Source organism: Marmota flaviventris, chromosome 1 (assembly GCF_047511675.1).
Source record: "Marmota flaviventris isolate mMarFla1 chromosome 1, mMarFla1.hap1, whole genome shotgun sequence".
Classification (NCBI taxonomy): Eukaryota; Metazoa; Chordata; class Mammalia; order Rodentia; family Sciuridae; genus Marmota; species Marmota flaviventris.
Genome location: NC_092498.1, coordinates 86,522,098 through 86,548,968, shown reverse-complemented (window position 1 = coordinate 86,548,968; position 26,871 = coordinate 86,522,098). Strand labels below are relative to the sequence as shown.

General features: G+C 33.6%; 1 protein-coding gene across 2 annotated transcripts in view; it reads left to right on the top strand.

Annotated features, from left to right (window-relative positions):
- Positions 1–26,871, top strand: part of Hibadh (3-hydroxyisobutyrate dehydrogenase) — a 104,897-nt gene that overhangs the window by 16,918 nt on the left and 61,108 nt on the right. For both annotated transcript variants that reach the window (XM_027939611.2, XM_071613919.1), the window contains exons 3-4: positions 4,515–4,624; positions 7,391–7,512. In XM_027939611.2, the coding sequence (XP_027795412.1) occupies positions 4,515–4,624; positions 7,391–7,512 (232 nt within the window). The remainder of the gene's footprint in view (positions 1–4,514; positions 4,625–7,390; positions 7,513–26,871) is intronic.

Genomic DNA, 26,871 nt, shown 5'->3' with positions numbered 1-26,871 from the left:
TGGGTTACTAAGGAAATAAAAATTTTGACATGTTCAGTATTTTACATGACTAATTACCTTATTTATGCCTCCAAATGTTAACCTAATGAGGCATTTATAATTTATCAAATTTGTTATTTGTGGACATGACATTTCCATTAAAAATTTGGACTTTCCTGATTTAGTATCCTGTTATTGTATCCTTGTTTCTGTTGGAAATTTAGATTTGACCTACAACGCATCATCACAACTTTTAGCACCTTTGATAACAATGTAACTAATGATAACCATTAGGCTTGTATATATTAGAAATAAAAAAAATCAATATATAGTCAATGTAGTGTTTTAAAAACCTGAGATTGCCTGGACCCAACTCCCAGTTCTGCTATGTGCTATCTGTGTGGCTTCAAGTAGACTATTCACCTCTCTTTTACTTAAATTTCTTTATCTTATAAAATAGAGATAATAACAATAACTCCCTCTTAGTCCTAGAGGAGCTGGCACATGAAGAGTGCTATTACTGCCACTGCTACTCTTCCTGTGGTGCTGGTTGTTGTATCTATACCATGTTTCTCAACACACTTTTATACCACTGTCTTGGCTGAATCACTAAGTCCAAAGTATTTTGGAAGAAAATTGTAGACATACTTTTAAATGAAAGAACAATGATAAAAATTAAAATTAAACTATATGATCATTTGACAGCATCCCTTTTTATGGATCTGTTCTGCACTGTCCCTTCTCTCCTACTTTTATGATAAGAAGATGCTCGTCGTCTCTTTTTGTAACTTAAGGCTTAGCATGAAGGGCGTGCAACTTGTGCTTCATTTTCATTGTCTAGGATTTTCCATGGAGATGCTGATATGTGCCAAAAGTCCCGACGTATGCATCATTTTCATATGAGTTTTCTGGTTGAACGAGGCTTAATTAGATCCTCTTTTGTTTTCCCTTTAAAAAGTTGGAAACCATTTTGTTGTTCCTGGATCGGAAGGCTGAACATGTTTGGTTAAGTAAATCTCTTGGGCTCTAATCTGGCATCCACTCACATCTTGTTAAATAAGAACTTTAAAAGCCTCTTGCTGAGTGGGCTCCATCATTGTTGACCAGATGTTTCAAGATACAGGCACAAAACGTTTTTGTCAGTCAAATGTAGTGCAATTTTGAAGTAACAGTGTGTTTTTCTACTTCCAAAGATTAAAAACCACTGGAGTAGAGGTGTAACAAGGTCATGTTCATATTGTTTCTTTGCAAGTTTCTGTTACCCATTTATTTGGAAACAATGCTGAGCTTGACTTTCCTGACTTTTGCTTAGAAGAGACAGCAAGATTTTTCTCTTCCTAGAAAGCAACTAGGCAACAGTTGTCTCCTTCCAGTGGATTTGTAAAAGAGAGGTACATTTCCTTCAGATTACTCTTGGTCCTTTTCCTTTTCCCCCTTTCAGCAGAGCATATTTTGTCTTGAATCCATCCAGTCTTTTACTCTTTATATTACACAGTTGCCATTGAGGTATCCTGGCAGACAGATTAATTAAGGTAAAGTCCAGAGAAACTGGCTGTAAGAATTCTTACTGTAGATATTGAGATATACATGGAAACCAATTTCCTATAGTCAAAATTGTGATAATAAAAAAGTAGACTCATCTTAATTCATAATGGTATAAAAATGAGGCTGTTGTAATTAGCAGGAGATCTGTCTGGACAGCCTGGGCAGTCATAGCAGAGCCAAGATTCAGTCAGCCAGGCTAGGAATTGTCCACAGATGTGGAGGTATTGAAGACCTGCACAGCGTGAGTCCTGCTAATGCTGTCCATTTGTATTGAGTCCCTGCAGGTGTTCCAGCCCCATCAGCCCTTTCTTGGGGCGGGGGGGGGGGCACACATATCCTTGAATTTAATGTTACTAAATTTAATGTTACTGCCCAAGTTTCCTTTTTTATTTTGTAGATAGAAACCCTTAAAGATAACCTAAATTACTATTTTTATCTTATAGATTGATTGGGAAACTGAAGCCAGAGGTTAAGTGATTTGTGCAAAATAGCACATGACTTCTTGGCTGAGCTGCAACTGAACCTGGTTCTCTGGCTTCCCCAAATTAGTGTTCTTTTCTCTGATCCATGCTGTCTTTGCTTATCCACTCAATTAGCAAATGTAATTGAAGGGACTCTAATTAGTTCAGCTCCTAAAGGCTTTTGTGGTTAGTGTCAGATTGGCAAGAGGTTGTTTTTTTTTCCCCTTAGATTTTGAGTTGTGGCCAAATTTCGTCAATTATTTCAGTCTTGAAGTCATCACATTGATGGCAAGATTATTTGAGTGTTTGTCTATCTGATAAACATGCCTTTGTAATGCAAATTAAAGGCTGTTATTATAATATACCAGTGTATGTCATCATGAGACACGGAGCAGTTGTGGCCACTATAGTGGTGACATTTCAGCTTTCGCTATCATTGTGTGTTTTTTCCAGGCCTGTGAGCTTTGACACTACTTTAGTATATAATTGAGGGGTTTAGCAGTGCTCTGGAAACCCAAGCATCCCACGAAGCAGATGCTAGGGATGCAGGGGGCTGATTTGCCACCCCATGCACTTGGCAGTTGGATGAATTGGCACTGCCAGTTCATGGGCATGAGAAGCTTGGAGGTGTGAAGTACCCTTAGATCTGTAAGCTAATTGCTACTGCCCTTTAGGGACTCTCAAGGAGTTATCTGTATGAAATTGAATTTCTTTCAATGGAAGAGAACTCAATTCCTGCGAGGAAGCCTAAAATTGACTCTTAGACCTCAGGACTTACTGATATCTCTGAAAGATCTAGAGATGGATCTACAATAGAAGGAAAGGCCACTGAAAGATATGCTATCATTTGCATTGTATTTACTATACTAAAATGGAGATGAACAAATGGGGCTCTCCAAGTAACCATGTTCTTGAGAGTCTAGGAGTAGAGAATTACAACTCCTATGACTTCCATTTCTTATCTCTTCATGTTACTACTGAGCTGTATTTTTCTTGAATAAACTTGAATGGGTTTCCATGGTTACCTCTTTTTTTGAATCTCAGTATTTGTGTGTAAGAAAAGTTTTCATGTTAACATTTCTTTGTAATTTCATGGAAAGTTAAAAAGTTTTCAAAATTCTTTGTGGCCTATCCCTGTTACACATCAAAATATACATGTTGAATGTACCTCACTGTAGACTTTAAAATGTTCCATTGTTGTTAGAGCGCAACATTGAGAGAGAATATCTTTGTTTTGTTTTAGTGTATGAGGTGGTCTACATTTCTTCTCTGGACTTAATACACAAATTGCTAGGATACTAATTGTCTGAAAACTTAAAGAATGGTTTTTGAAATTGCTTTGTCCAGAATTTGATTTAGAAGCTTATATTTTAAGAAAAATTGAAATGTAATTATTTCTAGCTCATAATAATATTTAGATTACACACTGTGTTTGGTTTTCCATTCTTTGACTTTCATCAAATGCACATAAAAGATAAAAAGAAAATGTTATATAAACTTCTACCACATGAAAAGCAGAGACATTCCCATTCCTAAGATGCTTTCTCGTCACTTCACATTTTCTGATAGAAAACAGGTCAGTTTCTCCATACATGATGCTTGTTGAATAGTGTCAGTTTTTACATGTGTAAGTCATCCTGGAGAGAAGTCTTCAATTATTTGATTGATAGTCCTTCATCTTTTTTTACATGGAAAAACAAAAGACTTTAGAGAAAGTTTTGTGACAATTGGGGTGATGGGCTCCACTTCTATTAAAGGAGAATTTGAGTCAAATAGTACATTCTCAATCTGTCCTGACCTCTTTGGTTGCCAACTGTCTGGCCATGTGTATCAAACTGTACATGTGAAAAAGAGAGAGAGCCGAGAGCAGGGGGAGAGTGTGAGTGAGAGTGTGTATGCATGCTTGCACACACATATATACAGAGCATCTTTCCTCTGTAGTATGTTTATGGTCATTTTAAAGCAGAAAGGAGAATTGAGAGGGTACCCTGATAACTATTCCTGTGTCTCTTGTACATACAGTTTCCCCATGAGATCTGATAACTCCCTACATCCTGGTAGTACTCACTGTCATTGCAGGAAGTGTTCATGTCCTGTCCTGACTTTTGTGAAATGGAGTGATTTTTTTTTCTTTTTTGTTAATTTGAAAATAGAAAGTAGAGGATGGTGGTGGTTTGTATTGAGATTTTGCTAATGGATTTTGTTGCCCACCTGATTACTCAGTATCCTGTAGTAGTGCTACCAGCTCTGTTGTAAAAAAATATTTATTTTTAAAATTTTGCCCTTTTCCCATTTATTCCCTTCACATTTTTAAAAACAAACAGTAGATTTGATTCCACAGAAACTGCATCGGTTCATGGATAAAAAATGGACTCCTTATTTTGGACAATAAGCTTTTTATTTTTGTCATTTGTAAACAAGATTTGATTTTTGTGTTCTGTTACTTAAGCACATATACAAAATATACTTGTGTTTTAGAAACTGCTTGCATTTTAATTTAATAATGTGCCTTCGCAATTTTTTTTAAAGGTAGTGTCTTCCCCAGCAGATGTAGCTGAAAAGGCTGACAGGATTATTACAATGCTGCCTACCAGTATCAATGCTGTAGAAGCTTATTCTGGAACAAACGGAATTCTAAAGTATGTATTTTTCAACTATGGATATTTTCTTGTTATGCTAGTTCATGAATTTCACATTTGTTAGAACTGTTAAGAATTTACAATTATATTTGTTTAAACTTTCTATACTGTTTTCTTCTTCCATAAAGTGAATAGTGTGTTTTTTTCCCCCCTCATTGTGAAGGGTTTATTTTTTCCACTGGAGTCAAGTATGTAACGTTTGGAAATAAGTTTTTTTGCTTCTGTTTCTTTTCTTTAACTCTTGCATTAAAATTACACTTTCATTGGTAACATTTAAGAGGCTTTTAAAGTTTGCATTTTAAACTATACAGCTATTAAAAGTATAATTTTCTTATGGCTTTTAGGAATTCAGAAAAAGGGTTCTATGAAAAATAAAACCAAACACTGGAAAGAACACTGTTATTTAACATTTTATTATATAATAAAAAGTTACTGTATGTCCTCTGGGTTAGTGTATCTGTAGTAAGAACTTCAGGAAGTTGGAATTAAAGGTTTGCAGCAGTTCTTTAAATAAAACATAATTTAGGTCAGAGTTTCCTAGCCAGAACCTATCTTCCCTGGCTCTGTGCACCTTTTGGTTAATTGGCGCCTGTTGCCAAACCCTTGTGGTTATGTTAGGATGATAGAGCTTGAATTTCCAACTTAGTTTTCTGGTCTTAACTGGTTCCTATTCCTAACTTCTTTTGTTGTTGAATTTCAGCAAAGAGCTTGTACAAACTAGTGGACTCTATGGACACATCAAGAAAGGGTTGAATTCCAGGAAATTGTAATACATGAAATTTGAGGTTTTTGGAAATTGAATTACTTTGGAAAACTAATAAAGTTGGAAGCAAAAGACACTTGGATATTAGGCAGAAAACTGATAAGATAAATGTTTAGATTTCAGGGATGGTTGAAAGACACTCCTTCTGGATGAAGCCAGCAGGCAGGCCCTCGGTGTGTGTGGTCCAGAGGCACTCTTGCTGACTCATTGTCCCGCCTGTTTCAGTTAAGGCCCTGCCTTACCTCTCAGGGAAAAGTTGCAAAAACTTGTGTGGAGACAGGACCCTATCTGTATTAATATCCTTTACTTTGGAGGGTGGTGGCCAGCCACCAAACTAATTTTGTCCAGGGGGTGCTTTGAAAGAGTTTGGCTTTACATTGAACTATAATTTGCCTTTCATGGATGGTTCTTTATTTTCTTCTGGATAAGGATCAGTTTCCTATATCCAGTGCATGTGTAATTTTTTAGATGATTTCCAGTTTGTTTAAAGATTTAATATCTGGGCTGGGGTTATGGATCATTGGCAGAGTGCTTGCCTAGCACCTGTGAGGCACTGGGTTTGATCCTCAGCATCACATAAAAATAAATGAATAAAATAAAGGTATCATGTTCATCTAAAACTAAAAATATTTTTAAAAAAGATTTAATATCTTAAAAATAGGAAGGTTACAAAAGACTGATAAACTTAATTCTTATTTTTTAGGTTACATAAAGTAAAACCTACACAGAGGTGATCTCTAATAGTTTGCTGTGCCCTTCTATGGAATATACCCAAGCTTTTGAACTAGAACAATTTGTATGTCTAAGATTGTTGTTTAAATCATGTTGTATGCTATTTTTTCCTATAGAAAGATTTTACTTTTCTTTTTAGTAGTTCTTATCAGTGATTTTTTCCCCCCCTATTTTCTTCTTTAATATTTATACTTGCTGAGTTCTCTTTTCCAGTCATGATTCCTGGCTGAGTTAATATTACCTTGTAGTAAGAACTTTGGGAAATTTGAATTAAGGGCTAGCCATTGCCCTTAAATAAATTATAATTGAGGTCATAGTATATTAGCCAGTAAAAATATGCACTGCTTTTTAGATAATAAGGGAACAATGTAGAGATATATATTCTTGTAGTAAAAGTAGAAACATTTTACTACAAGAATGTCATTTGAATATTGAGGTAAGATGTACAAAAACACTGCTTCCTCTTTGTATGTATATTTTAATTTCCTACAGAGAACAAAAAACTTTGTGAAATTTCCAGATTTATTCTTGTGTTTTCCTACTTGTTTGATATTTTTGTCTTTAAAAATGTATTACTTGAGGCTGAGACAGGAGGATTGCGAGCTCAAAGTCAGCCTCAGCAATGGCGAGGTACTAAGCAACTCAGTAAGACCCTGTCTCTAAATAAAATAAAAAATAGGGCTGGGGATGTGGCTCAGTGGTAAAGTGTCCCTGAATTCAATCCCCAGTACCCCCCTCCCCGCAAAAAGTTTTACTTATAAAACAAATATATAATCCTAAAGCAAATGGCTAGATTTCAATTGTGTTTAGTTAATTTAGTAGAAATTACATAGATATGTGAAATTTGTAGTATGGCTTGTTAAAGACAAATAAATTACTTTTTTTAAGATTCAGTGACTTTACAAACAAAAATTTAAATCCTATTAAATACCCTTTTAAAGTTAATAGTTGTTTTAAATTGCTTACATTTTAGCTCTACCTATATTATATGGTTACTGTGTACTTTACCTAAAACCAGAATGTGTACCATGTAGTTTATTAGATTCTTTTGGGCTTATTTGGAAGAGCTTGGGTTTACTTTGAACTATAATTGATCTGGAAATGAATGAGATTTTTTGAACCAGTTCAAACTAATAATGTTTTTAATACTAAGCCAAAGACCCCCCCACCTTGATATCTGGCATATTTTAGCTGATTTGAACTATATAAGTAGTTGTATGCGATGTTTATTCAAAGTTGTAAACTATGAATATTTTTATTTATTTACTTAGAAAAGTGAAGAAAGGCTCATTATTAATAGATTCCAGTACTATTGATCCTTCAGTTTCAAAAGAATTGGCCAAAGAAGTTGAGAAAATGGGAGCAGTTTTCATGGATGCCCCTGTTTCTGGTGGTAAGTGATAGCTAAAATATATACATACCTATTTCTATTTATCGAAAGTAGTTATTATGATTTTGTGCTACTCAATAATTTCCAGTTATTTTTAGACCTGTTTAAAGATTCTTAATCTCACATTAAAAACAAAACCAAAACAAAACAGGCATATTTATGAGATATATTGTTCTCAATTTAGACACAAGGAGATTATAGCTTGAATAGTTGCAAATTTTTGGTCTCATTACTATGGTTAGAGATAGATAAGTTCCTAGAAATTTGACTATTTTTTTTTTCTTTTTAATACTAGGGATTGAACCCAGGGGTATTCTACCTCTAAGCTATATCCTCAGACTTTTGAAATTTTATTTTTGAGACAGAGTTTTGAAATAAGTTACCCAGCTAGCATCAAACTTGTGATCCTTTTGCCTCAGCCTCTTAAATTGCTGGGATTACAGGTATGCACCACTGTACAAAATTTAACTTTTAAGAACGAATTCAAGAATTAGCTTGAGTGGTTCTTTCACTGTTGAAGAAAGCAAAGAAGTGGTAAAAAGAAAAAAGTCATCTCACAAGGAAAACAGGCCCAGATGGTTTTTGTTTTTTTTTAATTTTTTATTGTGGGTTGTTCAAAACATTACAAATTTCTTGACATATCATATTCCACACTTTGATTCAAGTGGGTTATGAACTCCCACCTTCACACCATACACAGATTGCAGAATCACATCAGTTACACATCCATTGATTTACATATTGCCATACTAGTGACTGTTGTGCTCCGCTGCCTTTCCCATCCTCCCCCCTCCCCCCTCCCCACCTCTCCCCTCCCCTCCCCTCCTCTCTCTCTACCCCCTCCACTGTATAACCCTGAGGGTCTCCTTCCTTACCATGCAATTTCCCTTCTCTCTCCCTTTCCCTCCCACCTCTCATCCCTGTTAAATGTTAATCTTCTTCTCCTGCTCTTCGTCCCTACTCTGATCTTAGTTACTCTCCTTATATCAAAGAAGACATTTGGCATTTGTTTTTTAGGGATTGGCTAGCTTCACTTAGCATAATCTGCTCTAATGCCATCCATTTCCCTGTAAATTCTATGATTTTGTCATTTTTTAATGCAGAGTAATACTCCATTGTGTATAAATGCCACATTTTGATTGTCTACCAAATTTTCAAGGAGCAGATCACCTAAAATTTACACAGACTTTTCCAGACAATAGAAAATGGGGAAATAGGGGCTGGGGCTGTAGCTCAGTAGCAGAGTGCTTGCCTTGCACATGCGAGGCCCTGGGTTCGAACCTTAGCACCACATAAAAATAAATGAATAAAATAAAGGCATTCTGTACAACTACAAAATTAAAAAAAAAAAAGAAAGAAAATGGGGAAATACATCTCAACTTACTCTATAAGACCTATATAACTCTTGATATTTAAGACAGAAACAGTAGTAGAGAGAAAAGTTACATTGAGGTCTGTTTTAGTCATGATGTAGAAGTTAAAAACTTTTAAAAAGTGTATTAGTAAACTACATCCAGCCATGAATGAAGGAGATCAAACACTACAACCAAGATTGATTTAGCCTGTGTATGCAGAGATGGCTTAACATCAGAAAATTTGTAAATGTAATTCACCATACAACATACTTAGACGTCATATGATCATCTCTGTAAGAGAAGGAGACCCACTAATAGAATTCTAAAATCATATTGTACCAAATAATAGAAGGATCTGGGTATTTTGGAATGGCAGGATTACAGATAAGACTTTGTGTAATTCCCAAATTTTTCAAAATTACTGTGTGATCAAAATTACTCAGTGCCCCCCCCACACACATATTTTTAGCTGTTAATGGGCATTTATTTATTTATTTATTTATTCATTCATACGAGGTACTGAGCATCCAATCTAGGGCCTCACACATGCCAGGCAAGTGCTCTACAACTGAGCCACCACCCTAGCCCCACGTGTACGTGTATTTTTAGTGTAGACAATAGAATAAGAGTTTTATTCCAATTGTGTTAAACTTGACTGAAAGCTTTGGAGGTAATAAGTAAAATATAATAATTCAAATCAGTTTCTATTTTTTACATAAAAAACTGAATGATGTTTGTTGAAAAGATCTTATATTTCCAACGATTTTTCTCCCAAAGTATTTTGAATATAGATGGAGGAATAAATATTTATTAGCTTTTATTGTTACATTGAGTGGACATAGGCAATTTGATCACAAAATACTAGTAAGCTTTGTGTTGGTGTGGCTTTTATAGGATGAAATTAATAAACTGAACAATTCTTTCTTTTGAGTGGATCTGTAGTTGAGTTTGAAAATTGGTATGGTGGGAACTGGGGTTGTAGCTCACTGGTGCAGTGCTTGGCTACTACATGTGAGTCACTGGGTTCGATCCTCAGCACCACATAAAAATAAATAAATAAAATAAAGATATTGTTTCCATCTACAACAAAAAATATGAAAATAAAAAGAAAATTGGTATGGTACATTTGATCTTACTGTTGACTTTTAAAAATTTTAAAAAGTTTAAAAAATTGACACATATTTATGGGGTACATCTGATGTTTTGATACCTGGGTACATTGTAGTAGTAATGTTCAAATCAAGGTAAATGTAACTTCTCAAACATTTATTTTTTGTGTGTGGGAAAAACATTAAAAAATGCTTTCATCTAACTTTTTTGAGATATGCATTACATTATTATTGTATATAGTCATTCTACTGTACAAGGAACATGGGAACTTATTTTTCCTTAGTTTATTACCTTGTGGTCAACCTTTTGCCCTTCCTCCCTCCCTCCTTATTCTCCCCAGCCTATTTTAAATCAGAATACCTTGTGTTGTGTTTCTTTCTTGTTTTTTTGCTATTGAGTTGTTTGACCCCTTGTCAGATGTATAGTTTGCACATCATTTCTCCCATTCTGTAGGTTGTCTCTGCTCTGTTGATTGTTTTCTTTGCTGTGTGATCTTGATGTTTGATCTTTTATTTCAAGAGTACAATTTGAAATTATATTGCCCAGGCTGGCCTTGAACTCAAAGATCCTCCTACTTCTGCCTCCATCTCCTTTGTAGCTGGAATTATAGGTGTGTGCAAGGCAGGCAAATTTGATTTTTAAGTGTTGTTTTAACTTTCAAAATGCAGTCTTATTTGTGTGAACACTTTGAAATACTCTTTTGTTCTTATCAATCTATTTAAAACCCTACTATAACTGTGAACACATGTGAATCTGCATTATATTGTTGATTAAAAGTTTGTGTAGGGATTTATTGGTTGACACAGGATCATTATGAGATTAATTAGTATATATTATCACCTTGTTTATATTGGTGATCTCATAGTTATTAATTTCATAGCTATGATGGGTTAAAAAAATTCCACTTTCTCAGTTAAAATAGATAAAACTTCCTGTATGTTAAATAGTCTGGTTTTAAAAAATCATTATATCTTAACCAAGTAAAATTGAATAAGAGGGATATGGGAAAAGCATAGCTTAGATACCCAATGTGGACCCACAGTTTTATAGATATTCTAAATTCATCAACCTTGAAGTATTAAATATTTAGGATCATTTGAACAAAACCTTAAAAAAAAATTCTCCTGTATGTTATCTTTTTCCCAAGCTTAATTTTGTTTCTTATCTCAAAAAAAAAAAAAAAAAAAAAAAACTTAAACGGAAATATGTATGTGTGTGTATATATATGTGTAGTATATTCACATACACACACAAATACATTAGTATCATAATAGGACCCTAGTGTACTTACTGCTTTGTGGTTAGCATTTTCATTTTAAAGAGTTTTTTTTTTTTAACCCCAGATGAATTTAAAAGATTTTTAAGAAGTGCATGGTTTCCTCAATCCAACATTTTCCTTTGCTTCTGGAGAGGAAGTACAAAGAGTCATTATTATATTATTTATTAGCCCATAGAGTAACAGATTGAAGGTTTTCCTCACATTTCATTTCAATATTTATTAGACCCATCACAAATGGCTCCTTTGTACATCATTCTTTTTTTATTTTTTGATAATCCTGGGGATTAAATCAAGGGCCTTACAAATGCTGGGTAAATGCTCTACCACTGAATTATGTCCCCAGCCCTATACATTATTCTTAATATAAATAATATAACTTTACTTAAGTGCTCTATGACTCACAGTGTGAGGAACCAATGTATACTTGCATAATTTTCACTGTATAGTATAGATATTTTGTATAAGGCACTCTAGCATGCTTTAACCTATTTGGTGCTTCTTTTTGAAGATGCCAAACTGTATGTGGCTCTATCAAAGCCCATATTTTGCTATAAATTCCCTTTCTCTTCTGAAGTTTAAGTTTTTTGAGTACAGGGAGTCCTTTGTTGTTTCTTATTTTTATTAAATACTGAATATGAATGAAAATATCAGATAAGTGTAAGGTATAAATCATAAGTACATGTTGAGCTAATCTGTATCACCCAGTTTAAGAAATAGACTTCTCTTACCTTTGAAGTTATTTTTAATATATTTTTATTTCTAATTAACACATAGTAATTGTACATATTTATGGATATAGTAGAACATTTCTTAAGTACAGGTATATGACAGATAATGACCAAACAGTATATAATGATCAGAACAGGGAAAATGGTATGTCTGTCACTTCAAACATATTAAATGGAATTCTTACATGTTTCTCCCAATCCTATTTTCTCCCTGATTAGAGGTAACCAGTATCATGAATTTTGTGTCTCATTCTCATGATTTTCTTTACAGTTTAGCCTCATTTTAAAAATCTCTTTATAATAGTTTTATTCTCCATGATTTGGAACATTCTAGAAATGGAATTATGCATATGTTCTGTGACTTGCTTTTTCATGATCTGTTCCTGAATTTCATCCATGGTGTTGGGAGAGCCACTAGCTTACTCAGTGCCTTTGTGAGAATTGGAAAGAGGCACCCCCTTTGCACTGAAACAGCTCCTAGGTGAGCCGGATTCACCTTTGTATTATTTTTTTTCTGAACAGATGTATCCCTGCAGGAAGGTTTATAGTCTGGCAAACTGTGGATTGAATTTAGTATTTACCAAAAAAAAAAAAAAAAAAAAAAGACTGTTGGAGTAGACAAAGGGGAATGGAGGGAAGGGAGGAGGGACAGGATAGAAAAAACAGTAGAATGACTCTGATCTAACATTCTTATGTACATATATGAATATACCACAGTGAATCTCACTATCAGGTACATCCACAAGACATTAGTTTAAACAAACAAAAACTATAAGTAAACAGCCGAACTATCAATAGACTAGAGGGTGGGAGGCAGGAGGGGAAGGGGAAGTACCAAGGACTGAATTAGAACAAATTATATTCCATGCTTCTATAATTATGTCAAAATAAATTCTGTTGTCATGTGTAACTAAAAAGAAATGATTTTTTAAAAAAAGAATGTAGCCCTTACTGATATGCCTGGTGGGATGTCCATGTGCAGTGAATAGATATCTTGCCTTTATATGGTCGTTAAGTATAGCTTATTACTTTCAGCAGCTGTATGGCATTCTTCTATATAAATACATCATACTTTCATCTTTTCTATTGTGTTATACATTTGTATTGTTTCCCTTTTTTGTGTTATTCATATTCTTATACATCACAGAAGTGTATCTGACTTTTCAGTCTTTGGTTTCTCCAGCATAATGCTTGGAACATGGTTGGTCTTAAATAGTGTTCAAAGACTTCTGAGTTCAAGTGGAAAAACAACCACATGAGATAAATAGGCAGTGTTGATATTTTTATAAGTGGAGATATTTTACCAACATTGGAAATAGCACTCAGGGATGTTTTAAGTAATTTATCTCAAGATCATACTGTTATTTAGTGGCAGAGTTGAAGACTAGTGTAATGATGTTTCATATTCTGCTGTTTTAGGGAATATTATTTCCAAAGAGTTCTGATTTATTCCAGGAGGAAATAAAGATTGTAAAATGGAGGAATGCCCTTTAAATTACATATTTTTGGGCTGGGGATGTGGCTCAAGCGGTAACACGCTTGCCTGGCATGCACAGGGCGCTGGGTTCAATCCTCAGCACCACATAAAAAAATAAAATAAAGATGTTGTGTCCACCAAAAACTGAAAAATAAATATTAAAAAATTCTCTCTCTGTCTCTCTCTCTCTTCTCTCTATCTTTAAAAAATTATATATTTTTTCTCATTAATTGGTTAAAATAACTAACAACTGATGTGATACACTGTTATAGTAACCACCTCTAATGACCTCTTGTATCTCTACTCTGTATTCCCTACATTGACTCTGGGCTTAGCCATCTGGTTTGCTTTAGCTAGTGGTATTTTTGTAAATATTAGGCAAGAAGTGGCTTTGAAAGCACTTAATACATTGATGTGTGCCTTCTCTTGCTACTGAAAACCCACCAACAGAAAAGCCTGGGCTAGCTTGCTGGAGATATGTGTACTAAACCACTAAGCATCTGAGTGAGGCCATCTTGACCACTGGGCTGCAGTCAAGGTGCGTCAGATGTCTGCAGCCACATTAGTGACCTCAAGCCTGACCAACTAGGCCAAGTCAAAATTGTTTACCTAACAGATTGTGAGAAAGAAAAGTTACCCATAAAGTTTTGGGAATAGGTGTTATGTAGCAATTGATAACTGATTGAGTTGGAAAACTAGAATTCTAGTCCAACATTCAGTAATAAGCTGGAGAAATGAGCTGAGTCCAGAAAAGAGTTGTTTGTTTCCTATGTCTATATTTCTGAGTACCATGATCTTTTACTGAATGTTACCTAAGCATCTACCCTGAAGAGCTGATATGAGATAACCCATATTAGTAAGATCTGGAAGAGTAGTTGATAAAAATCAATAAAAAATTTTAAATCTTCTTATGGACTGCTGAGGTTAAATAGTGTATCTATCTTTTAAGTGTCTCTTGTGCTCTTAGAATTGAGTTTTATTGTTAGAAGGGGACTTCTCAGCAATTTAGTTTTTAACTGTTATTTAATATATGGAGAAATTGAAGTTCAAAAAGGGTAAGTGATTTGCTTGGGGTTTGCCATCTTTTAACAAATCTAGGACTAGAATCCTAGTTTTCCAGTTCAGTCTAGGGCTCTTGATACACTCTGCCAGACTTCCCTTCAGTCTCTTTTTATGGTGGTTTCCTCCCTTTTTCACAGCAATTCCTTTCTGAGGACTCTTTTCCAACTGTTTCATTACCTCAGTGACTAGTCCCTTCTCTATTTTGCTGGGTGATAGACACTGGCATGTAGTGAAAAAATAGGGGGAATTGCCTTATTTTCTAACCTGAAAAAGCTTAACATTTCTGTTCCAGAGTCACTTGAGAAGAAGTAGTTGAGAAACTGTTATTCTAGAATTTGAAGGAATAAGAGGTCAGATCATTCCTATTAACTGGTTCCAGGGAGTCTTTGTTCTTCAGATAGATTGAGATAGAACCAGTTTTGGGGGTCTTTTAAGTGTTCCCTGGCTGGTGCTGTTTAATCAGATAAACCTCCAGAGAAATAAAAAGAAAGTGCTGTTTTGACATATCCCTCTCATGTTTGAGTTTAACTGGGACAGAATCTGTTCTGAGTTATAAAGACTTGGGAGTTGAACATGAGTATACCTGAAAGCAGAGGAATGAGAAGATTGTTTTATATAGCAACAATGAGACTGTTTTCCCAGATGTGGAACACATATATAAAAACTTAAAATATAGTATATAATATTATATAATTATGTAACATATAATAATGAAAAGAACATGATAATAATGTTAATTTTTCCATACCCTTCTTCTCTGTTCTTATTGTATTATCATCTCTGTTATTTTAAGGACCCCTGTCTTATGCTTATGTTTGTTCCTGGTTTTTTTCTACTAGACTCTGAAGAGGGCGAACAGTTTTATTCAATCTTTATCCCCATTAGGTACTTCTAGTGGGCATTTTTTAAAGTATGGCTGATTGAATCAAGAATCTTTTGTATGTGTATGTGTGTGGTGCTGGAGCTCAGATCCAGGGCCTTGCCCATGCTGTGCAAGCATGCCACTGAACCACATCTTCAGCCCCTTTTCTGTTTTTGAAATTCAAGACCAATGTTAAATATTTGGGGACTTCCTGCAATTATTCCTCCCTCTCAAACTATATAATATTAGAACAACTTAAAGAGGAAGTCCCTATATTAAAAGTTTAAAATTTAGGAAAACATACTAATAATGTGTGAATGGTTGAAAAATAATGAAATATAGTAGTATTCCCAGTACTTAACAACCAGAAAGAGAACTTATTATTAACAGTTTGTTCTCCAGCAGCAATCTAGGCATTGTAGAGAAACATTGTTCATGCTGAGTTAGCTGTTAACCAAGTTTTCACTTCTGCATATATTTCAACAATATTGACACAGTTGCATTAAAAGAGGTTGGAAAATATAACCTAGAATTTATATATGTAATTATATTATTAGTATATTATAATTACATTCTTATTATTACATAATTACATACTATATTTGAGCTTTTAAAGATTTATTTTTTTTTAATTGTAGGTGGACACAATACCTTTATTTTATTTTTTTATGTGGTGCTGAGGATCGAACCCAGGACCTCACGCTTGCTAGGTGAATACTCTACCTCTGAGCCACAACCCCAACCCCAATATTTGAGGGTTGTTTTTTTTAAAGAGTTTTAAAAAATATATGTATTTTTTTTAGTTGTAGTTGGACACATTACCTTTATTCATTTATTTTTATGTGGTACTGAGGATCAAACCCAGGGCCTTGCATGTGCTAGGCGAGCGCTCTACTGCTGAGCCACAACCTCAGCCCTATATTTGAGTTTTTATATGTGTTGCACATCTGGGAGCATATGATAAAATGGTTAATACTTTTTATCTCATATTCAACTTTATGGATATTTAAAGAGAGAGTAACATCAGATTTAACTTATACAGCTAACTCTGGGACAACAGAAAAATTTTACATCTGGAAATGGAAAGTATATGGAAAGTCAACTGAAAAGTCACAGATGATTCCAAGTAATAACTCAAGGGAACCTGTGGTATTTGGATTTAGACTTGATAGCTCTGTAGTAAATATTCTTTTTTTTTTTTTTAGCTGTAGGTGAACATAATGCCTTTATTTTTTAATTTATTTTTATTTTTATGTGGTGCTGAGAATCGAACCCAGTGCCTCACCTGCACTAGGCAAGCACTCTACCACTGAGCCACAACCCCAGCCCTTCAGTAACTATTCTTAAAGAAGAAAGGGAATTGGTTAATTCATATCATTCTCTTACTACCTTTAGTTTCATTTTTGTTAGTGCTGTTGTACTTATGTTAATGAAGAAATTAAAAGAAGGAACTTTCAGAAAGAGAAGGCAAATTATCGAAATCAAGGTCTACATTTCTTTCTTCAGTGAATTACTTTGCACTTAAAATTATTGTATTTATATAATTGTTACAAGATTACCTACTATATCTGATCTTTCTTCTTATGCTGACAGCACCTTGACCACAAGGGACATGCCTCAATCTCCCATTTCATTCAATAAACATTTCCTGAGTACCTTTTCTGTGCTAAGTGTGCTGTAGCCACTAGGGTTAGCACTTTGCCTCTTGGAATTTTTGTTTAATAGGAATAGGGAATGTAAATAAAAATAATTTCAGTGAGAAGTGCTGTGAAGAAAAATAAAAGGCAAGTATTAGTTGAGGTAGAGAGTAAAAAGAGGGCTCTTACATAAAGTAGGTGGATGCCCTTAAGTTTTTTGGGGAAAATGACATTTAAGCAGAGATGTGAATGCAAAGGTCCAGGAAATAATGTGTTTCAGTGGAGGGAGCTGCTTTGTTCAGACTGTGAGGCATGAACAAACTGGCAGGTTTCTGGAACTTTTATTGTTTCACCACTAGGATTTAGCTGGTAGTTTTACTTGAAGGTTGTTAAATTGAATAACGTATACTTGACTTTCCATATGTCTCATACTGTGCCTTTGTTTAACACTTCATGGAGTTTTAAAAGTAGAGCTAACTGGGCTTCATGTAAATTAGCTTTGACACTGCTCTCATAAGTATTATGCCCTAATCTATTTGTGTTGTACAAATCACGTCATTATGAAATTTGTAATCCTCATTTAATACAAATGTTAAGTTGTACCATTTTGGATACATGTACTTCTTTGGGTGGAGGGAGTGGATGTGTTGCCACAGAATTGGTTCCAATTTGATCAGCTCTCCTCTATAGCAAATGCTAGACAGAAAGCAAATTTAAAACTATTGTTGGTGACTCGTGACCAAATACTGTTCAGTTTGCTCCAAAGACATCATTATAGCACTTAACTGTGCTTGAACAATTAAGCTAAATCCACTGATTGCTTAATATATCTATAGGTTTGCACAGAGAATGTAAGTTGAAGTGATTCTGAAGTGGCACTTGTACTTATCCCCAGGCTGGCAAGCCTCATTGATTCACCAAACTGTATTGTTCCAGTTAGGAATTAATGTCAAAATTAAATAATTGAACTTGTGTGTATGTGTTTATATAGCAACTCCCTACCAGGAAACCAAATTTTATACTCTACTTGGCTGGGTTAAGTTTTAGTAATTTGAGGTATTCTTAGAATATGAAATAGTAAGCACAAAACCTATTAAATTTCCCTTGGAGTGTTAGATTTGCTTGCTAAATCTCAGTGAAAGTTTCACATAGATTTCATTATTGTTTTTAAAATCAAGTGCACAGTCTTCACCTTTACTGCTCACTGAGCTATATACCTACTGTTTTCCCACCAAATCTGAATCTAATTCATGTTAAAAGGACCACAAAAACAAAAATTATTTCTGTTTTGGCACCTATTGCTATTATAGTTAAGGGTCTGTTGGCATTTCTATTAAAATGTTTTCTTAGAGAAGTTTATAACTTGGCAGTTTTACTTGGCTTTGGACTGAAACATTGCTATTTCTGTCCAAAAGCAAATTCTTTTATCAAATTTCATAGAACTGAATTTTCTGTGGTTTATAATGTGTTGAGGATGGGAGGGAATATCATAATAGGTCTTTTTTTTTGATAGTCTCAGAAGCTCTTTGATTGCACAGTAATCTTTGTTCCCTCAGTAAGAATTTATTTATTTTTGTTATGGAAGATGAATGAGTTCTATAGAGTTGCTGTTACAACATGGTACCTATAATTAACACTGTATTCTGTACTTAAACATTTGGTAAGAGGGTAGATCTCATATTCAGTGTTCTTACTGCAAAACAATAGCAGCAGCAGAAGCAGCAGTAATAGGGTAGGAAGATGAGGAAATTTTGGGAAGTGATAGAATATTTACTACCTTGATTGTGCTGGTAGTTTCATAGGTGTATGCATCAAATTGTAGACATCAAATATGTATGGGTTTTAGTATATCAATTAATAAAGCTATTAAAATAAATTTTTAATTGTGAAATAAGTTGGCTAAATAATTTATTTTCATGGGCCCTCCCTTTCAAGAGGTGTATTGCGGATCTGGAGGTATAACTCAATGGTAGAATACTTGTCTAGCATGTGCAAGATCCTTAGTTCAGTCCCCAGTACGAGCTGATATTAATTGTTATGATGTTTTTAAAGTTAACTTTTCAATTAGCATTTCCTATATATTATAAAATTTAAAAGTACATTGTAGCATTCATTTTTATAGGAGAGACTTGACTTACTCTGTCTTGAAAATTAAGTAAAAAGACTCTGGTCTTATTTAAATTTGGTATTATTTTAAGTTTTAATAACTCAAATAGTTAAATATACTTTAACTTTGATGGAAAAACCAATTTCCATAGAAATGATTTACAACTCATTGGTATCAATACAGAAAATTATGTTAGTCAATTATGTTACTTAGCCATTTACATTTCCCATAATTTTATTTATCACCTGATAGCCATTTGGTTTTCTTTTTGTCTCTAGAGGGTATCTTTTGCTCAGGGTTTTCTAATTTGCACAGGTAGTTCAGAAATGTGGTAAATAAATTTCAAGGCTTTCTTTGAAATTAGCCCTGAAGAAGATGTGCCCATAAAGTCTCTTTTATATTCTTTGGCATACTAAGACTCCCTTATACAGTTGTCACAGTCAAGAGTCTCTGAATAAATGTAAATAAGTTCTTAAACAGTGAAGGAAGACTGTTGACTGATTGACTTATTGCCTGAGATGGGAAAAGTTGAGGAAGTTTTAAAAGTTTTGTTTCCTAAGAAAATTGTAGAATGGATTAGAGAAGGTGCATGTTTATCACTTTATTCAGAATTTTCTTTATTGTTATCATTATTTATTGTTAGTAACAGTTATTATTTCTAACAACCTAGTTTATTTCTAAAAATTTATTCTTTCAATTTGTAATTCTTTCATGTCCAATTCTGAAGGCCTAATTTTTTTTAACTCCATTGTAATTTCCAGTCAAGTAACCATTTTAAGGGTTGCTCTTTGCTAGGCTCTGCCTTATGGAGAGACACTGTGTTCTCTTTACATGGTTATGCTGAAAAGTACACGGGATAAGGTAGGGGTCCTGCCTAGAGTAATCCCAGGGTATTTTTAATGTCCTTTAATTGCCAGTCAGGATGTAAGTCAGACCAGACACAATTGGGTCTGGTCATGTAGTTTAGGACTGCTTAGTCATGTTTATATAAAGGTGAAATAGACTTAGCAAATAAATCTGAAGCTATTATTTATGTATAATTTATTTTTCTTAACATCTATTGATTCCTAAGCAATGTGAAATTAGTTCTCTTATACTTTATCTACTACATATCTTTATATTATTTTGCTTATGATGCCTGGATAGCATTGAGGGGGGTGGGACAAAGAGATGGAATTAAGATTTGACAAAGTTCTTGTTACTGTGATCAAACCCAAACTGTTAGAGACTTTATAAGTTTAGTAGGTGCCTGATTTTTCTTAAAGTATGTTTATGTTTGATAATATTAGTGATGAGAAGCATATGAAGTTTTAAATCCTTCTTTCTATATTTGCCATATAATTCTATTTTGTTTTGCATTGTGATGGGTATTTTAGTTGTGAATATTTCAGTTTACATGCAAACTTCATAACAGTTACCCTTTTTTTAGTGCCAAGATGGGTAGAGCAACAGACATGCCTTCTCCCTCCTGCCTTGAAGGGATCTTAACCTCACCTGAAGGTGGAGGGTTGTTGCTTTGTATCTAGCTCAAATTATCTCCGGGGATATGGCATTTTCCCCCCTTTTTAGAAGAGTACTAAGAATTTCAAGATTAGCACCTTATGTCTTATTGAGTTATACACTATTGTAGTTATCATAATTGTTTATTCATTGCAGCCTCTAAAAGGGCATTATTCTTAAGGAGTTTTAAAAAATGAAACTTAATATAAGGCCAGGAATACAAGTAATTTAATCATTAATTAATTTTATTGCTCCTAATTCTTCTTATGTGTGAGAGTAATACTTGTTCTCAAGTGGCCAACATTTTTAATGTACTTTGTCTATATAGTAAAAGAGTAGAAAAAACAGTCTTGGCAGACACTGAAATAGTTAATTGGCTTTTCCAGCCAAGATAGGTTTGTAAAACTTTCTGAAAATTAAGAAATGGAGGAAAAGAATTTTTCTTTGCACTAATGACATATTTTATTAACCCTTTACCTTAGACTGTACAAATTTTTTTGTAGTGTTCTTTTACTAGATAAGCAACTGGAGGAAGAAAAATAGTTTATTTACTATAATTGTTAAATATCTTTCTGCAAACATTCAAATAGTGAAAAATTATTTTAATCTCAAATCCTGGGTAGTTTTTTTTTTCTAAATATAAGTGATAATTTTGAAAAAAAAAAGAGCAACCACATAATTCTGACTTTGAGATCTATAATCTTTAATAGCAAACTTTTAAAAATAGCATTTAGAAACATTTGATGATATCTTGTGGTTTTTAATTGGGCTAAACTTTTATACTCTTATTAGTACTCATATAAAATCAACAGGTTTTCATGATCAGTCATTTACATCTTAAATCTTGCACTCTGCTCTATAAGGAAATAGACCGCTCAACACCATATACTTTGAAGTTAAGTGGGAGAGTCTACATTTGATACAAAAAAGTTACCTTACATGATGTTCAAGGACTAACAGACCAGAGAGAATGATAGATAGAGTGAATGAGCAGGAACTTGAGCATGAGCAAGCTTGGAGTGAGAGATGACTTTGTCCTTTTCCATTTGAGCTGCTAGTTTGTACTGCAAATTGTAAAGTTAAACTTTTTGGAATTGTTACTACCCCAAGTGGGAATATAAACTATATTGAACAAAATTTATTTAGCTTGTTAAAAGTCAACATAAAACTAATTAATTAGTTTATATTATTACATCACTTCTAGTAGAGATTCAAACTAGTACAGAGTAAGAGGAGTTGCATCAGGTGAGCTGACTGCTACCCATATGGGGCTTTAAGATAATGATGAGTTTAAATTTCCTCTTAGAGCTAAGTGAGAATAAAACTGCAGGCAATAAATACTCTTGGCCAAAGCCATTAAATGAAAAAGCTGGGAATTCTCCAGCTCTTGACTTAAATTGTTTGTTTATCAGCTGGCGCCTAGTCTGGAGTCAAGAGCTGGAGATTTCTATCTGTGACAGAACTTTGAAACTCTTGCAGGACACTTTCATTTCAACTTAAGGTAACTTGAGTTTATAGCTTCGGCTTTAAAGATTACTAATGATTTACTCATTTCCTTACCATTTAACCAGAGTGGACTTTTTCCCAGGAAGGGATCTGTGTTTATTTAGGGCCTTTGTCTGCGGAGGGATTAAAAGGCAGCCCACCAGCATTGTGAACTTGATGGTAATAAAAGGTCACCAAAACACACCATAAAAACATTCTTACCATGGAATTAATTATACAGTGTAATTTTACAAAGCAACCTGATTATTCCATCCATACTGCTCTTTAAACATTTCATTATTTAAAAATTGAAGTTTTGATACAATTTTGGTTTATGAAAAAATATTTTGCTTATTTTATGGTATTTAAACACTAAGGAAATTGTCATGTGTATACATGCAGTTAATAGCATTAAAAAGCATAAATTTTAAAACAAAAATTATTTTTCAATTATGGAATGAATAGCTTCTTTGGGATGAAGGTAGAATTGTCAAAAGGTTTGGTATTTTACCAACCAGCTCAGTTTCTAAAAACCAGAGCTGGGTTTAAGAGTTTATCTATGCCACCAGGTGGCATTGCATCCAAACCTGCTTGTGATAAAAGGAGAATTTTAAAAAACATTATTTTGTTTTTGAGAGGACATAATACTTCTACATTTTGCTTTTGAAGTTGGCTTAAAAACACATCTCATATCAGGGTTGATTAAATGTATCCAAAGAATTGAAAAGGTTTATTTTTTCTGCAAGTATGTGTTTTTAGTTTGTTGATATTGAAATTAAAGTAAATTAAAATGAAACATTTTCAGGAATTGCCTTTTTTTTTTTTAAGTAAAATAAACAATTGGTTATATTGCCATCATTATTTTGTTTTACATTGGGTTATTTTTTTTGTTTTATTTGTCATAACAGTAGAGAGGGGATCCTGCTTATAAAAGTCCTCACAAATATTTTGAACGCCCCCCCCCCCCAGTGCTGCAGATTACACACCCGCACACCCCTACACACATTCTCCCAGGCCCTTGTAAAAAAGTGTCAGCAGGTTTCACTGTATGGGAATTTTTAAAAAGAGGGAGAGACCTTTGAAAGGTGCAAGTTGGTCCTTTTCACAAGGCTAACTATGAGATTCATTAGGCAGTTCATGTTCATGTCTTAAAAGCTGTTTTTGGGAAAGTAAGTTCTTGAGTTTCCTGTACTGGTTTTCAGGGAGTTTTTATAGTTTTAGAATCAGCTCATTTTAAAAGTGATAATATAAAAGCAAAAAAAATTATAAATTTTATAAAAGTAATATACTTTCATTAAAATCATATTTATGTTCTATTTTTATGAATCTATAAATATAAGTTAATAAATTATAGAAGAAACAATTAAATTATTTAATATAACTATCCAGATGCCTCAATATGTTGTCAGAATAAATAAGATTGAGTGTATATTATATTAATTTTTATTCTTTTAAAAAGTGCATTCACCATACAGAGAGATGTTTAATGCTTGGCTTTGATCATTTCTCAAAAAGCTTTATGAAATGTTACTCATTGTGTACTCTTGCCTCTTCTCTGAGGCTTCTTAATGTGCACAGCCTGTTTAAGAAATGTATATGTTTTCAAAGTAAATGTTTGACCTCCCACCTTGATGGTCCCATTTAAAAACAAAACAAAACAAAAAACTTTTTTCTCTTCTATTTTGAACTTGATTGGAATGTGTGCTATACTAAAACTAAATATATGCACCCTTTAGTATTATAAGAGAGATCTTTTTTATTTTAAAAATTATGATTTCACATTTGAAAGTAGTCTAGACACAGGTACTCATGACATTTGACCCTCAATATTTTACTTTTAAACTTGATACAACAGTCTGCTTCCTAGCTTTGTTGTATGCTAATATTTCTACTTATTTAACATCAAAAAGCTGTAGTGGTTTCTCTTTATAGATTATGCCTGTGTTCTGGAATTGCCTCCTGCTGTCCATGAATTGCTTCATGGCTTGTTGTATTAGAATTTCTCACTAGGGTTTTTGTGATTTAATATAATCAACATTTTTAAAAAAAAAATCAAATTTGACACAGTAAACTGAATTAGCACAAATTATACTCACTATTCATAATTATAATTGAAGTAATCTTCATGGCCTGGCATTTATGTAGTAAGAGTAAGCAAATGCAAATCTCATGTAATGATATGCATATGTGTAATTGCATACAATGACTGTATTTTTCTAGTTATTTCTTTAATATTAAATAACTCTTTTGCCAAAATTCCAGAAATCTACTTTTTCATTAAAAAGAAGTTATTAGAAAAAAGTCCTACTTGTTAGGGTGCATGCTGTTTAGTGATGAAACATTTAGATTTGGCTGGGCTGCTCTCCTTTCAGTTGAAAATAGTATTGGTGTGAGTGAGTGCTGCCATGGGAACCTCCACATAGATATAAAAGGCAAGGCTGTCTTAAGTGGAAGAGGAGAGGCAATGTTCTAAAATACTGGTGGGCCTAAATGATCTATTTTACATATGTGTTGATGGGGAGGGGTGTAGCTAACATGAGAAAGGGAGAGAAAGTAGTGCAGAAAGTAAATGTTAAGAGTTAAAACCATCTATTTATACTTTCATAGTCTCAGGTGGAGGTGTTTAAAATGTGATTCTTATTTATTTGTGTCATTTACATATGTTGGGGAGTCTTCTTCTTATACATTATTTTATAACTACATCTGTGGAATATGTTTAACTTGATTTGACTTTTGATAAAAATGTTTAATTCAGTGAAATTTCCTGGCTCAAAAGGTTTTAGGTCTTTGAGATGGCTTTAATTTTACTGGTGGCTTTTTCATTTAATTCTTTTTCAAATATCTGAAATGTTTTAAAAATTAAACTGACTAGGAGACAGCTAATGTGGCTTTCAGGAGAAAGTTGGAATTTAGGTAGTATTGTGTTTTTAATATTAGCTTTTAAAATTTAAACATTTTTAGTGCATATTTAGGCAGGAAACAATGGCTTACTGTGTCTGCATATATAATGTGTGGGGGTTTTTTTTGGGGGGGGGAAAAGCAAAAAACCAAGCATCAAATCCTTTTATATCCTTTAGGAACACATGTGCAACTCTGATAAAGGTGATTTGAAATCAACTACCTTAACTGTATGCAAAATAAGTTTTTTTTGTATATTTAAGTTACAAAAAACTATGAAATTGTACCCAACATGAATGAGCATGGTAAAAAGCAGCAGCAGCAGCAGCAGCAACATCATCATCATCATCATCATCATCATCATCATCATCATCATCGAGATTTAACATGTCAGATACGAATGTAAAAAAAGAAAAGACACTAACCTGACAAATGGTTTAAATTTATCTTTTTAGTCAAGTTGGAGAAAAAGTAAAGCTGTTGAGAAGTTTTTAAATGAAAAAGAATAGTTTAAAAGGGCTGAAGGGGTGAAAAAGAGGGCATGAAAGACAAACACTGCTTCCTGGGCCTGCTTGCATATGATGTAAGGAGCCAGCCCTGGGAAATGTATTGTTTTCAACCCCAGGTAAACAATTCTGGCTATCTCTTTGGGGGTGGCTGAGTGTTGGTTTCATAGGGATCCTTGAGAAGTGAACTGGCATGCAGAAAGTTCAGTTATCAGTGGATTTTTCAGGGTGAAAAACATAAAAACAAGAATAAAGAATGAGAAAGTGTGTTTGTGTAGAAAATTGACCAAGTGAAACCTTTGAGTGGTGTGAAATAATTCCTAAATTTTAGAAATGCCTAGTTGTCAGTAATCATTTTTTTTTTTTTAATAAGAGACTGCGGCTTTCTAGTATAAAACATTCAGCAATGAAGATACCCAGTTTTAAGCGGACTTTTGGCATACTATTCTGCTTCTAAAAAAGAAAGGACTGCAAAATTAAATTTCTTGGAAATATAGGTAACAAGAGGGTTAAAAAATTATGTTTATTTCAAAAAATTGCCGAGAGAATGAAAATAAGAGCAATATTGTGTTGTTTTCTGTTTTAGTTTTTGATTGCTGCGTTCTTTCCTCCATTCTTCCTTGGAACAAAGTCTGACAATCTTAACAGAGTGAAAAACATTAAAATGCATACAATCTTATCAATAAGAATGTTAAACATATTTTCAATTTTAATCATCATCTTAAGACAGTTACATAATAGAGAATTTCCTAGAAGAAGTCAATTTTAATATTGATTAAAGTACTTTTTGTGAGTCAGGCTGTCATGCTGAGTGTTTATGTGAGTTATGTTTTTTAAAACACCAATTCTTAAAACATCCCTATGAAATACAGATTCTTCTCATATTTTAGTGAGGAAGTTGAGCTCACTTTGGAAGGGATGAAGGACCACATGCAATTATTGTAAGAATTAGCTTGACATAGCTCAAAGAAGACATTTTAGGTAGAAGATTTCCAAATACTATGGTAGGACTATTATCTTCAAGTTAAGAGTTTCTTTTGGTTGCTAGAATAACGAAAATGCACAACACCATTCAGTGACATCCTCCCCGATCACACATGCTACCCGCGACTATGGGAAAAACTATTAGCAAAATTTTAAAAATCAAATTAAATGAATTAGCACAGTTTTCTTTTTGTTTTTATGTGCTTGAATCTATTAAAGGAGAGGGACAAAAGGGGTAAGAAAATGTAGAACCAGAAGTGAAAACCAGAAATTTTTAAAAAAACTTCTGAAATAACTTTCTTTGTAGGTTGTTTAGGAGTTGGAGTATTAAAAAAGAATCTGTCTTATTAAGTTATATAGTCATATGAGTTC